Genomic DNA, 13,302 nt, shown 5'->3' with positions numbered 1-13,302 from the left:
TTTTATACTTTGTTTGCCTTTATGTTTTAAAGACTTAAAGGTAAGCATATAGAAGTCCAAATAAACTATTTTCAGTTAATGTAATGAATGGTATACTATTGAACAAGAAAAATCAGCTGTCTTCTTTCCAAAATGTTAATTAGTTAGTTAAAATTATAGAAGTGGCAACTACAGCAAGAAGAGTTAATTGTTCTTTTGCAACATTCTTTTAAACAGACTAAGCATGTAATGAACAACTAACTGTAGTCAACACCTGCTCCTGATTTCCTAATGAGCTTATCAAAAATCAAATACTTAATTACTTGAAATCTTGTGTGAATGTGTCAAGATGCTGCATCACTCAGGCTACAACTGTCTTCATAGCCTCCTTTCTTTTATTAGTTTTAATAAAAACTCAGGCTACAACAGAGGAGGCTATGAAGGCTAGGACTATAATAGAGTTTAAAGAGAAGCTAGATAATTTCATGGAGGTTAGGTCCATAAAAGACTATTAGCCAGGGGATAAAATGGTGTCGTTGGCCTTTGTTTGTCAGAGGCTGGAGAGGGATGGCAGGAGACAAATCGCTTGATCATTGTCTTTGGTCCACCCTCTCTGGGGCACCTGGTGCTGGCCACTGGCGGCAGACAGGATACTGGGCTAGATGGACCTTGGTTTGACCCAGTACGGCCATTCTTATGTTATGTTCATTACAGAATTGGGCTCTAAAAACAAACCTATACTTGCTCATTAGTTATGATATATTAGAAACTTAAGTATTTATTAAATGAGAACATATACCCTCATAGCTCCCAGAAGAAAACATGAATAAGAGACCAGGGAGATGACTTGTAGACTGGTAGGAGAAAGGAAGACCTTAAATGTTAACAGAATAAGGTAGCCCTTCAACAGTACCCTAACTCTCTTTTGTGAGAGGTAGGAAAAGGGATCAGAACAGAGTCCAACCAAGGTTATTTGTTACTTGGAATGAGCCATTTATTACCATACTTGACACAAATAGTAAATGCCTGTTATCTCTGAGGGATAGTCACAGTCTATAATGGACAAGAGGAGTGCTGACAACACCTGGTGACTAAGGGGTTAAACTCAGGTAGGTAGCACACATGTTGGCCAGGGAGCCAAGAGAACCAATTGAAATAGAGGGTTGAAATTTGAACTGTATATAGACTCCTTGCCTGCTTTCTTTGTGTGGGAGAGATAAACCAGGAGTTGAGAGAGACAGAATGATTTAAACCCAGGCAAGACTACTATGTCTCCAAGGAATTTGGGGCATGGGAGTAGACTGAACAAAGAGAAAACTGGAAGGAAGGAGAAAAGTGAATCTAGTTGCGTTCATGGTATTTTTTCTCTATTTTGTGGTTTGGTTTGAACTACTCTGTGTTAATCTATGCCTCCCCTCCTCATTTACCATCTTGCACTGTGCCCAGAGACTTTTCTCTGTGTTTTAATTTGTTTTCCTTAGCTGCTCTGTAATGTTGAGCAACCAAGTATGCTTTATCAAGTCTATCTTTTGTTTTGTAAGAAAAATCACTTTTTTTAAGGTTATGATTTGATTCTTGTGTCCAGAAGGTCTGCCTGTATGTATCCAGGAGCGGCCCTGAATGAGCTGCCAGCAACTGGCGCCCTAGGCGAAACACGTGATCAGTGCACAACTGGCACCCCCAAACCGCTCAACGGCCATTTAATTTGGTGCCCTAGGCGACTGCCTAGTTTGCGCCTATGGATGGGCTGCCACTGTGTGTATCTGCATGCCTCACACTGAGGAGACAGCTACCAGAAACTGCAGCTTGTTTTCTCTATTCTTTTTTCAAGCTCTTTTGGGGGCAAAAGAGGTGGGGGTTCCCTGCAGGTGGGTTCAAGTATTCACTCATGTTTTTTTAGGGATAAAAATCACTTGGTGGTGGCAATTCCCCAAAATCTGCGTATTGTGATTATGGGGGGAAGTTTTTGTAACCAGTGTCTGTAGAAGCAAAGTTGTTATTGTTTTTTTTTCTTTTTGAGCTTTGTGGGCTCTCACCTTCTGCACTCAGAGTGCAAGAATGGGAATCAGCCCTGACACAGTTATTAAAAGATTTTATAGTGAAAGCACAGGTGAGATGGTGAGGACCATACGTCTGATAACAGACTACTGAAGGCAGTCTTTTGTGGAGAACTGCAGACTGAAACTTGTTTTATGGGCAGACCTAATACCAGGGAGTATCTTACAGAATCTTCACTATAAGCATGCCCCAAATGCTTTGATTCTGCCATCAGGAGATTCACCATGCACACTAACAATGACTATTAAATAAATCACAAAAGCCTGTCTTTACTTTAAAAACAAACAACAGACATATTCTCTCCCCTCTTTCCTTCTCCCTCCAATCAAATAAGCTACACTGTGCAAGAAATACTAAACTAACTACCTGGACCCATACATTCTGAGATCTCTACAACAGTAATAAGAAAAACAATGTGGCCTCAACTGTCCCTCATATTTATGAAATCAGGTGCAAAAATCTAAATCCCTGAGGGAACATTCTTCCAGCTTTAATGGTCAGCAATATTCAGAGGGTTTCAACTTAAGTGTCAAATGCACATGTGAGGTTGTAGAAGGATGCATTTTTTTCAATCACTTCAATGGACAAAAAGTACCAGGAAGATACCATAGAAAGTAAAATGAAGAAAAACATGTTAAAATGTATTTCTGAATATATCCCTGAGTACTGGGAGCACATGGCAAAAAGTTACGTTTAGCCCATTCTAAATCAAAGCACAAATCATAAGCTTTATAATATACTTTTACTTTTATTATGTTTATTTAAAGCACAGAATTTTCAAGTTTAAGCATCAAACAGAAATGCTCAGTTTTTTTATCCTGAAGGGCACCTGATAAGCAAACTAATCAACTAAAGGAAATCTTGAATTCACATTGATTTCGATGTTAAATGTCATGCAGAGGAGAGAATGGAAAATGCAGTTAGCTGAAAAAACACGATTAAAAATGTATTTAAATTAAACATAAATTTCACTTAAAGAAAAAACATGAAAACATCAAAATATAAAGAGAGATAGAAAAGATAATTTCTTAATATCCTTACAAAATTAATGCCAGGAAAAATTATAATGTTTTACTAACAGTGAAATATCTTACCTAACAGCATCTGTGTCAAACTGCAGATTGGGTTTATCAATCAACCCCAAAGAATAGAGCTGATAGGCCAAAGCACACTTCCCCACCATGAACTGGGCTGTGTTAGTGCGATCCAAACAGTCCACACAATTGGTTCGAAGAACACCAGTCTAGGAATGAAATCAGATTAAATGGGAGATTCTTTAACCAGTCCTCAAACCATTACACTCAAGCCTACTTCACAAGGGAATTTTCTCCTGATTTCCTAATGAGCTTATCAAAAATCAAATACTTAATTACTTGAAATCTTGTGTGAATGTGTCAAGATGCTGCATCACTCAGGCTACAACTGTCTATGTTACAGAAAGCTGCTAACACATCAACTCGTCTTCTCCCTCATAAACATCGTTATGTTTCATTGCTAAAAAAGTTAAGTGCCACTGTAACTCAAAAATAATGCTTCCACGTTTAAGTCCTGCTACTAAGATTGAAATAAATGTGCTATCATATTTCTGTGACCATAAGACAATAGTGTTTATATTTTCAACAATGAAATTCATGGGCAGCATGTGTACAAATTCTGCTGAAGATCACAACCTGCATATCACTCTAAACACACTTTTGCTTGTGTGCTTAAATCCATAGCACCCACAGAAGGCTTGTATTTTATAAACAGAAGGCTGAAAGCATAAATAGCATATAATATTTTCACATGAATGATATCTGATTTATGGCTTATTTTGTTAATGCACTAAACACAGATAGACATGCAATACTTGAAGATGTATAAGGGTACGTCTAGACTACATGCCTCTGTCGCCAGAGGCATGTAGATTAGGCTACCAGACATAGGAAAATGAAGCGGCGATTTAAATAATCGCCACTTCATTTAAATTTACATGGCTGCCGCGCTGAGCCGACAAACAGCTGATCAGCTGTTTGTCGGCTCAGCGCGATAGTCTGGACGCACGGGTGTCAACATCAAAGGTATTTGTCGACCACCCAGGTAAGCCTCCTGGGATGAGGTTACCTGGGTGGTCGACAAATACCTTTGATGTCGCCACCCGTGCGTCCAGACTATCGCGCTGAGCCGACAAACAGCTGATCAGCTGTTCGTCAGCTCAGCGCGTCAGCCATGTAAATTTAAATGAAGCGGCGATTATTTAAATCGCCGCTTCATTTTCCTATGTCTGGTAGCCTAATCTACATGCCTCTGGCGACAGAGGCATGTAGTCTAGACGTACCCATAATCAAGGTAATATACAAATGGCAAGGTAATATACAAATCAAGGTAATAAACAAATGTTCTTTCTTCTTTTAGAGAGATTAAAATTAGGCTCACTACGCCGTTATCCTTAAATATCAGACCTTTGATGTTCTATTAATATGGAATTCAGTATTTGTGTCTGATTTATGTAAAGTATAAAATTATAAATGATCACAGGCAAAAGGAAACAATGCCTCAGCAATATTGTATCATGTGTGCAGAATATACAATCATTATATTCATATTTAAATTTAAACCAGTAATTCTTTCATTGTGCTATACATAAAGAGAGTTGTATTCTGAGTCAAACAAATAGCCTGTTTTTAATTTGTGATTGTAAGCAGAATTATACATGGAATATGCAACAATGTGGAGATGAGAATGCTTTTAAATTCTTGTTTCCATAGATGTAAATCTGCTATCAGAATGAAGAATGTTTTTTCCAAACAAGTATAAATTTTGATGTTGGAACAATGCAATCTTTTCAGTACTAAACAGTACATTTCTTGTACAAAAATCTTGTAAGATGTAAAAAAAAAAAAAATTAAAATACTGTATTGTGTAGCTTCTTCTCTATGTGTCGTTAATGTTCCAAAGAACAGCAACTTTCAGCAAGACTGGTGCCACTATGGCTAGTTTCAGAAATGGAAACTAAACTGAAAAATTTAATATTTCTCAGATTTCTCAGAAGGTTTTTCTAGCAGCAGGTTTTTTCCTAGCACTGTCCAGGGACAATGTGACCCTAAATCCAACTGGAGCCTTTGAGTACTGCTGTAATATACTTAATTATATTAGAAAAGTACCGACTCAGAGGAAAGACAGTCATCTTACTGATTCACAAACAACACTTCCTGCAGCACCTATGATAGATGGCTTTTTGAAAGAATCCTGTACTGTTAGACTACTGATTTATATTAATACAACTTTGAAATAATTCAGTTTATTATTACAATACCTGTAAGCGACCAGTGGGAACAACAAAACCTCCCAGTTCATTCCATCTAGAAGGGAAACAAAATACCGTATCTTACAAAGTTTATTTAAGGATTGTAAGTTTTGTGATACAGGTCTGCTAAATAAAAGAGGGAAAAATTTTAAAACCTGCTAAAATGAAGCTGAAATCTCTGAGTAGCTGAAAATATCCGTACATGGCTGACAATAATATGGTCATACATACTTGTTAGGATATGTGTTGCACTTAGGTTGCAATGCAAGAAATCCAATATTAGAATAGGTGTATGCCAAGATCACAACAAATTTTATCAATAAACATCCTTTTTACCAATAATCTGAAATTAAATAATGTATTTGCAGTTATTTAGTGATTTGGGAATATAAAGTGTGTCAGATCATTTCTGTAATGTTTGATAAATTATAATAAATAATCTTTGTCTTCCCAGAAAACTTATTTTTTTATTTTTTTCTAAAAATAGGAGTTTCTTACAATATATATACAAGCAGTAGGAACCAGCAAGATGACAAGTATATCTCCTGGCAACTCTCAGGAGAATGCTTTCTTTAAATTAAAAAATTGTACTTGCTTTATCTGTTCACACACTGCATATCTTGTTTTAAAGAAAGCTATATAACATGAAGTGCATGCCCTGAAGCAGCAAAAGAAACTGAAAATGAAGAACTGTGCGCTACATCTTTCAAGACTTCATGACTGTTTAAATATAAAAGGGGAAAACAAACATTTCAGATTTAATTTGTAAAGTATTTATTGAAGCAAGAACCATCAACTACACGATTTTCATAAGTATACATATTTACCCTGAAGATACATGGAGCGTAATTAGAAACATATTTTACACTTATCCAATGTGTGGATAATTATAGACTATGACCTTCCTTTTGGTTGCAATCTTTTTCATTCTAACTGGAAACTAAATTATGATTTTCACATTACTGCAATCTTTAGAAAGACACATTCAGAGAGTACATGGTTTCAGGCATTTAGGAATATTTTATGTGTATAAATGCTGTTTAAATATGTGTGTGTAAAATTATGTATGTTTACACACACTATCTTTTTTACTTTTCTTGTTTTCATACGTACTTTTCATCTGGCCGCAAGATGCTGCAGTAGGAATCAGGACGATTTACAAAGAACCCTGTTTTCTTCACTACACTTTCTGCAATTACATTCAATCTGTCCAGGACATTACACAGTTTGCTATCAGGAGAAAAAACAAATATTGAATATTTTTATTTAAATGTTCACTAGTTGGAAAGCCTCCTATCAATGATTTTCCTAGTAAGAAAACTTGCAGTTCACACCTTTTCCATATCTATTGACCATGACATTATGTTTTCGTGCCACTTTTCATGACATTATGTTTTCATGCCACTTTTCATACAATGTTTTCATGCCACTTCACATGATTAAAAGAGGACATCAGTAAATGTTTAAACATTTATCAATCTTCGCATCATCTGTACCAATCACTGCAAAACCACACTAGAACTGCCACGTTTAATGATGAATCCTCATTGACAATGATTTCTAGATATCTATCAGTCATCTAATTCATAATCTATTTAAAAATATGCTTTATTAATACTGTATACCATTCCCATTTTTAAAAACCAGAATGTCAAATAATGGTACTAAGTCAAATGCGTTCCAAAAGGCTAAGTTTATTAAATCCTTGTAGTTAACTGTTAGCAACCAAACCTTAATTTCAAAGACTGAAATCAGGTTTATTGACAAGATGTATTTCAAATAAAAAACATGTTGACTATAGTTAGCCTGGTCATCCTCCTCTCCATTTTGAATACTGGCACATTGACATTCTTTTGGCCTTCAGAAATTTCCTCTCTATTCCAAGATTTGTTAAAATTTAACATTGGCAAGACAGAGATCTTCTCAGCAAACACTTTTAGGACTTCTGGCTACAAGTTATTCAGGTCTACTGATTTTAAAATAATTTATCCTGAGTACACATTGTCTAACATCTTCCTTAGTTACTAATGGACTGCAAAGTATTTTCTAATAGATGATAGACCATCATCTTGCTTCTTTCCAAATACAGATTATAAATACTTATTTCACCAGCTCTGCCTTTTACTATAAATATTACACAAACTCTCAAAGAACTGTATCACTGCAAAATTAAAGTTAGTCCATTTCTTACTTCAAAGTCAAGAATGGACAGCTCAATTTCTTGAAATATAAAAATTCATCAAATTTCAACACCAACTTTAATTCTACTTCCTCCTTTTACGATTACAGTCAGGGGTGGCTAAGCCTGACATTGACATACTGCATATCAGTCCAATAAACCTAATCACATCTTGTTTGGAACCCTGGGACAAGTTTGTGTTGACTCCTTCTCCTTCATTTTGTTGGTAAGATTGCAGCTACAGTTACATATCAGGTTAACTTATTTTTCTGTGCCTCAAATAGGTTTCAACTTTACTTATTTCTTTTTGAGAAGGGAAAAATAAGATTTTGAGTAGCCAGAAGCCAGATAGTTTAAACAATGTGTTGATTTTTAACATGACAAAAGTGTAGCATTCACACTGAATCAGTGTTTAAAGAAGATATGACAATATGGGCTATTTACAAGTACATCTTGTTAGAGAGTTGCTTCTGTACATTTATATTTGTGAGATACGCACTCCTGATGTTGAGCTGCAGAGCTGCCTTAATAAGCTTAATAATAAGCTATGTCTACAAGGAATGTGCAATAAATGACATTTAGCATTATTTTCAAAATTAGACTGAAACAGCAGCTTTGAAGATACTTATGGAAGACAAAAATGGCACTACTGAAAGACCTGAAAAAGCGCAGATCACCTGACTGATAAAAAAACACATTCCAATAATACAGAGAAAATTTAACCATTGGTCTGTTGTGCCAAAATAGAAAGTTCTATTGAAATAAAAAAGTTTTATGAAATTACATTGCTTTCCCCTGAATATCATTTAGGAAGTAAAATGGAAAAAATTCTGATGTTAAAATATCCTACTTCCACATTTTTTGAATGGTACATTTTACTTTTGTTTTGCCTTGAAATGACTGTTTCAAAAATAAAATCAAAATGATTTTTGTCTAAACAGCTCAAGTGAACAGTATTAAGACTTAAAAAACAAACAACGCCCCGCAAAAGCTGAGAATTTCAAATAATTGGTTTTCATTCCCATGTACAACAAACCTAATTCTGAAAGCTCAAAATCTTTCATGAAACAGAGCTTCTACCCTTCTCGCAGCTCTAAAAGATCTCTCAAAGCCACCCTCATACTGGCAAAATATAGCAACGAAATTTAAAAAAACATTTATCCCTGTCGCTGACCACTCAAGAACTATGATGAAATCTATACAGAAAGAATTTGCCCACCTTTTTGTGTATTTGGCCATATCCCAAGGAATATACACAATAGCATGTTCTGGGGGTAAAAACTGATTGAGATATGTCACAGCACCAACAAGTTCTTCACTCAGAATCCTTTCATGCTTTCTTTTTTCACGTTCCTTAATCAAAGCCAAACAAAAAGCATTAACATTTTTGAACTAACAGGTCTAAATGTTAAAAAGTTTATATACAAATTCTTTCAGACAATACACATATTATCCCTGATTTTAGTATTTAATATCTTGTAGGTATAAAACAGGAAGAACAAACAGCATGCATAATAAAATAGTGGGGGTGGTAGGGTAGTGTTTATGCAACATTAAGACAGACGGCTAAAAAATGTCCCATCATCAAGAAATTCAGTAAAGTTCTAAATTGTATATTAGGAATTATAATCTATGAGAAACAGAGATTTTATATACAAAACACACGTATACACACACCCACGCTTTCCTGAATATACTCCCGACTCAAACATTTATGGAGGAAACCTTTTTCCACAAATAATTTATTGATCACAGACTAAGCATAGAAAGTTTCACCCCAAAGGGTAAATTTTCAGAATGTTCTCATTCTCTCAATAGTGACTAAAAAATGAAAGCTGTTTTACAACTCTTAACTATAATAAGCACTACTAAAGTCCATTATTATATAACTAGATAATCAGAAAAAAGCTGTTCATTTTAACAAACATAATTCCCACTGGTGCAAATGGAATCCACCGCTTACCAGGAAGGAAGGGGGAGAGAAGGGAGAATGGCCACAGGAGACATGTGGCATACAGTGGTCTCCAACCTTTTAAAGTAAACCCTAATACCCTTGTCTCACCTCCTTCCATGCCCTTTCTCCAAGGTCCCACTCCGCTCACTCCATCTACATTTCCTCCCCAGCCTCACTCACTTTCACCATGCTGGGGCAGGAGTTTGGGCTCCAGTCTTGGGCCAAAAGGTTTGGAGTGTGGAAGGGGCTCTGGGCTGAGCTCAGAGAAAGGAGTTGGGGTGCGGGGGGGGGGGGGCGGATTTCAGACACTACTTACCTCAGGTATAGGTGGTGATGCAATAGGGCTAAGAAAGGCTCACTTCTGCCCTGGCCTGGCACACTCCTGAAACTGGACAGCATGTCCAGCAGTGGCTGCTGGGTAGGAGGGGCAGGTGGCTCCATTCACTGTACCCCCATTCACAGACAGTGCTCCCACACTTCACATTGGCTGGGAATGGGGAACAATAGTCAATGGGAGTTGCAGGGGCAGTGCTTGCAGCCAAGGGTAGCATGTGGAGACACTTCTGCCCAGCTTCTCCCAGAGACTGCAGGAACGTGTCAGACAATTACAGGAGCAGTACAGTGCCATGGCACTGCCGGACTGTTAGCAGCCCATTTCCTGATTTGGCTGCAGAAGCCTCCAGGAGATCAAGTCTGATTCTAGGAGACTCCTGACCAGTGATCAACATATGGATGGAAAAAATTAGAGGGAATGAATTTTGTTATATGCACAGATATTGAGGTATTGTGCTGATGTGCATCACCAGTAGAAACCAAACACCTAAATAAAATACACATTTGAAAAAAAATTACCATAGGGATAAATTACTCCAGCCATGACACTGATCCTCTCTTCTACCTCCCTTACTCTGAGCAGCAAACAGGAGGCTCCCAGGGGGCAGCTCCAAGGCACAGGGCAGACGCAGCATAGCAGTGGAGGAGAGGCAGCTGAAGTGCCAGCACATGAGACCCTCCCAGCCAATTCAGTCAGGATCACCGGTTAGAGGAAGGGCTGCTGCTGGGAGCCAGAGAAGACATAGCTCTGTGGAAGGGTAGGGAGTGAGGATGGGGATTCTGCTCCTTCCCTGCAGCATTTCCCAGGAGAACCCTGAATCGCAAAGGGGAATAGAGCAGAACTTTGGTCTACTGATGGCCCCATGCCTGCAGATCCTCCAGCGTAGCTGTACTGTCAGAGGACTAGGTGCTGTACAGATGGAAGACTCGGTGACCCTTATGGCAGGGCTGGCAGAGGTACAGCTGCACCAAAGAAGCTGCCGACATAAGGCTGCCTAGCAGCACCACACTCTGCTGCTCTTCTTTCCAGTATGTCATTCTAGCTATAAATATCTTACTGGTATAGAATGCCAGACAGAGCTGCCCTACCTACACTGCTGTTAAAACCTCAAGATGCTATGTATATACCCTGCAGAGAATATAGCTATCAAAAGTTACTGTGCACCTCAGCAGTATGACCTTCTGAGGAATAGGGACATTAAAAAAGAGTAAAGAGTGGGGGAAAGGGGAGGAAGGAAAGGGAGGAAAGAAAGACTGGAGAAGTGAGAAATGGTTTCAAGTAAATAGAACAAAATGAAATAAGGCCAAATGCGAAGTGCTCCACTTAGGAAGGAACGACCAGTTGCTCTCACACAAAATGGGAAGGAGTACTGCAGAAAATAATGTAGAGGTCACAGTGGATCACAAGCTAAATATGAGTCAACAGTGTAACAAACATCATTCTGTGATATATTAGCAGGAGTGTTGCAAGCAAGACATAAATAGTAATTATTCTGCTCTACTTTATGCTCATTAGGACTGACCTGGAATACTGTGTCTAGTTCCAAGCACCACATGTCAGAAAAGATGTGGACAAATTCGAAAAAGTCCAGAGAAGAGCAACAAAAATCTAGAAAACATGACCAATAAGGAAAGATTGAAAAAACCTGGGTTTGTTTAGTCTAGGGAAGAGAAGACTGAGGTGGGGGGGGGGGGGGGGAGAAACATGGTAACAGTTCTGTGGGAAGATAGAGCTAATTGCTGCCCATCTCCAGGTTCTCTCACAACCTCTGCAGTTGCCAGGAGCAGCACCATAAGTAGCTCTATGAGCTCTGTGCTGAGAAATGTCAAAACAGAACAAAGCAGCAGTCCTCTTCTCTCCGCAGTAGCAGTCTGTGTTCTTAGTGCAGAGAAGAACAGGATCACTTACATGATTTGCTCTTTATTTGTTCCACAAAAGGAAGAGCACACTCTGCTATCAGATACTTCCCAAACAGCAATATCATCTTCATTGGCATTTTGTCAACAATAAAAAGAGGGGGAAGAAAACAAGTCTTTCATGGGGATGGTATTTTTTTTTTTTGTTGCCAAAACTGGGCATTTTCCCCAACAAAGTCATATTGCAGTGTGTACATTCAGATGTTTTGTTGTCAAAAGGCAGTTTTTGGTGACAAAACTTGGTGGTGTAAACAAGGCTTTAGCCATTCAGTGCCTCCTGTGGGGTGGAGCCTGCAGGCAACTGCCCTGTATGCTACCACTTCATGCTGGCCCTAACTTTTTTATGCAGGGCTAAAAAAAGACAGGCCCTGGAGTTTTTAATAGTATGTTGGGGTGGGAGGTGGGGCTCAGAAAGAAAAAGATTGAGGACCACTGCCTTCCACTTCCCTCAAGCCTGAAATGGAAGAGGAGACTGAGTTTCACTACTCCTTTGCTGTCAGCAAATACCTCCAAAGCCCACTGGCAAAGTACCTTTTCCCTCTCTACTATAGTCCATAAATTGACTACTGACCTACTACTGCTATCAGTCATTCTGTTAGCTGAAATGACAGAGCTAAGGGTGGATTTAAAGGTTTCAACCCTGCTAATGAACTATGTGGTTATCTACATGATGTTACAAGAAGCCACTTCTATTTGTAACAGATTCTCATGACCATAATCCCTAAATACGATGGAGGAGGAGTAGCTACAAGCTATGATTTCCAGTAAATCATGCCCAGTGATATGGGGTCAGGTGGCTTCCAAAGGTGGTGGGCTCTGAATTGGTTCCTATGCAAATGCTGACCACCCATCAAATTTGCTCACAGGGCATCAATATATAATGTGGGGCTGAAATAGAGGAGAGTTTGCTCCCCTAGTTTTAATTCAAGCATTTCTGTCAGGATACTCCAATTGTCTGTGATAAGATAGGGCACATGGTCTCTGCTTGTGCAATAGTTGAAGGCTGTGTGGTTGCAGACGGGGAAGTGACTTTGGAATCTTTCAGTAAACATAGGGTGCTATCAGTTCATTGAGAGCTCTGAGCTCTCAAAATAAAAGCCATCATTCATGGCTTGTACCTTGTGAGAGATACTTGAGGCTTGGAGATACAAAACTCTCTGCTTGGTCATATGCAGGTAGCCATACCCTGGATGGCACTTCAGATGTATCCATTGCTGCCTTCAGGGCTGCCTGGGCCACTAGCTGGCCTTCTTTTGTAGTGTTTTTAGATCCTCTCTCTTTCATGGGGCAGCTTGGTCAGGAAAGATATCACGCTGTCCAATGTTAAAAGTTAATATTTGACCAATAAAGCCTGACGGTTGGCCTTGCTCCAAAAAATATCTAAGCATCTTGGATTCTTTCCCTTAGATGAGTTCTGATGGATGTAAAAATACTCCTACAAGAGTGGGGGAGGATATCTGATACTGTTTCTCTACAAGTTTCAGTGTTGGTGATATAAGTTGTTCACATTTGCTACAAAGCTCTTGCCAGATCCTGGAAGCTCTTATTCATGTGGAGAGCAATAGTGGTACCAATGTTGATACTGAGGCCAGGTCT

At 38.5% G+C, this 13,302-nt stretch overlaps 1 protein-coding gene across 2 annotated transcripts in view; it reads right to left on the bottom strand.

Moving 5' to 3' along the window:
- FIG4 (FIG4 phosphoinositide 5-phosphatase) overlaps window positions 1–13,302 on the bottom strand; it is a 101,210-nt gene that overhangs the window by 44,584 nt on the left and 43,324 nt on the right. For both annotated transcript variants that reach the window (XM_075923979.1, XM_075923980.1), the window contains exons 11-14: window positions 8,722–8,855; window positions 6,437–6,553; window positions 5,333–5,378; window positions 3,132–3,280 (exon numbers count right to left, since the gene is read on the bottom strand). In XM_075923979.1, coding sequence (XP_075780094.1) covers window positions 3,132–3,280; window positions 5,333–5,378; window positions 6,437–6,553; window positions 8,722–8,855 — 446 coding nt within the window. The remainder of the gene's footprint in view (window positions 1–3,131; window positions 3,281–5,332; window positions 5,379–6,436; window positions 6,554–8,721; window positions 8,856–13,302) is intronic.

Source organism: Pelodiscus sinensis, chromosome 3, assembly GCF_049634645.1.
Source record: "Pelodiscus sinensis isolate JC-2024 chromosome 3, ASM4963464v1, whole genome shotgun sequence".
Classification (NCBI taxonomy): Eukaryota; Metazoa; Chordata; order Testudines; family Trionychidae; genus Pelodiscus; species Pelodiscus sinensis.
The sequence above is the reverse complement of the archived record's forward strand: the minus strand, read 5'-3'. Positions and strand labels throughout refer to the sequence as shown.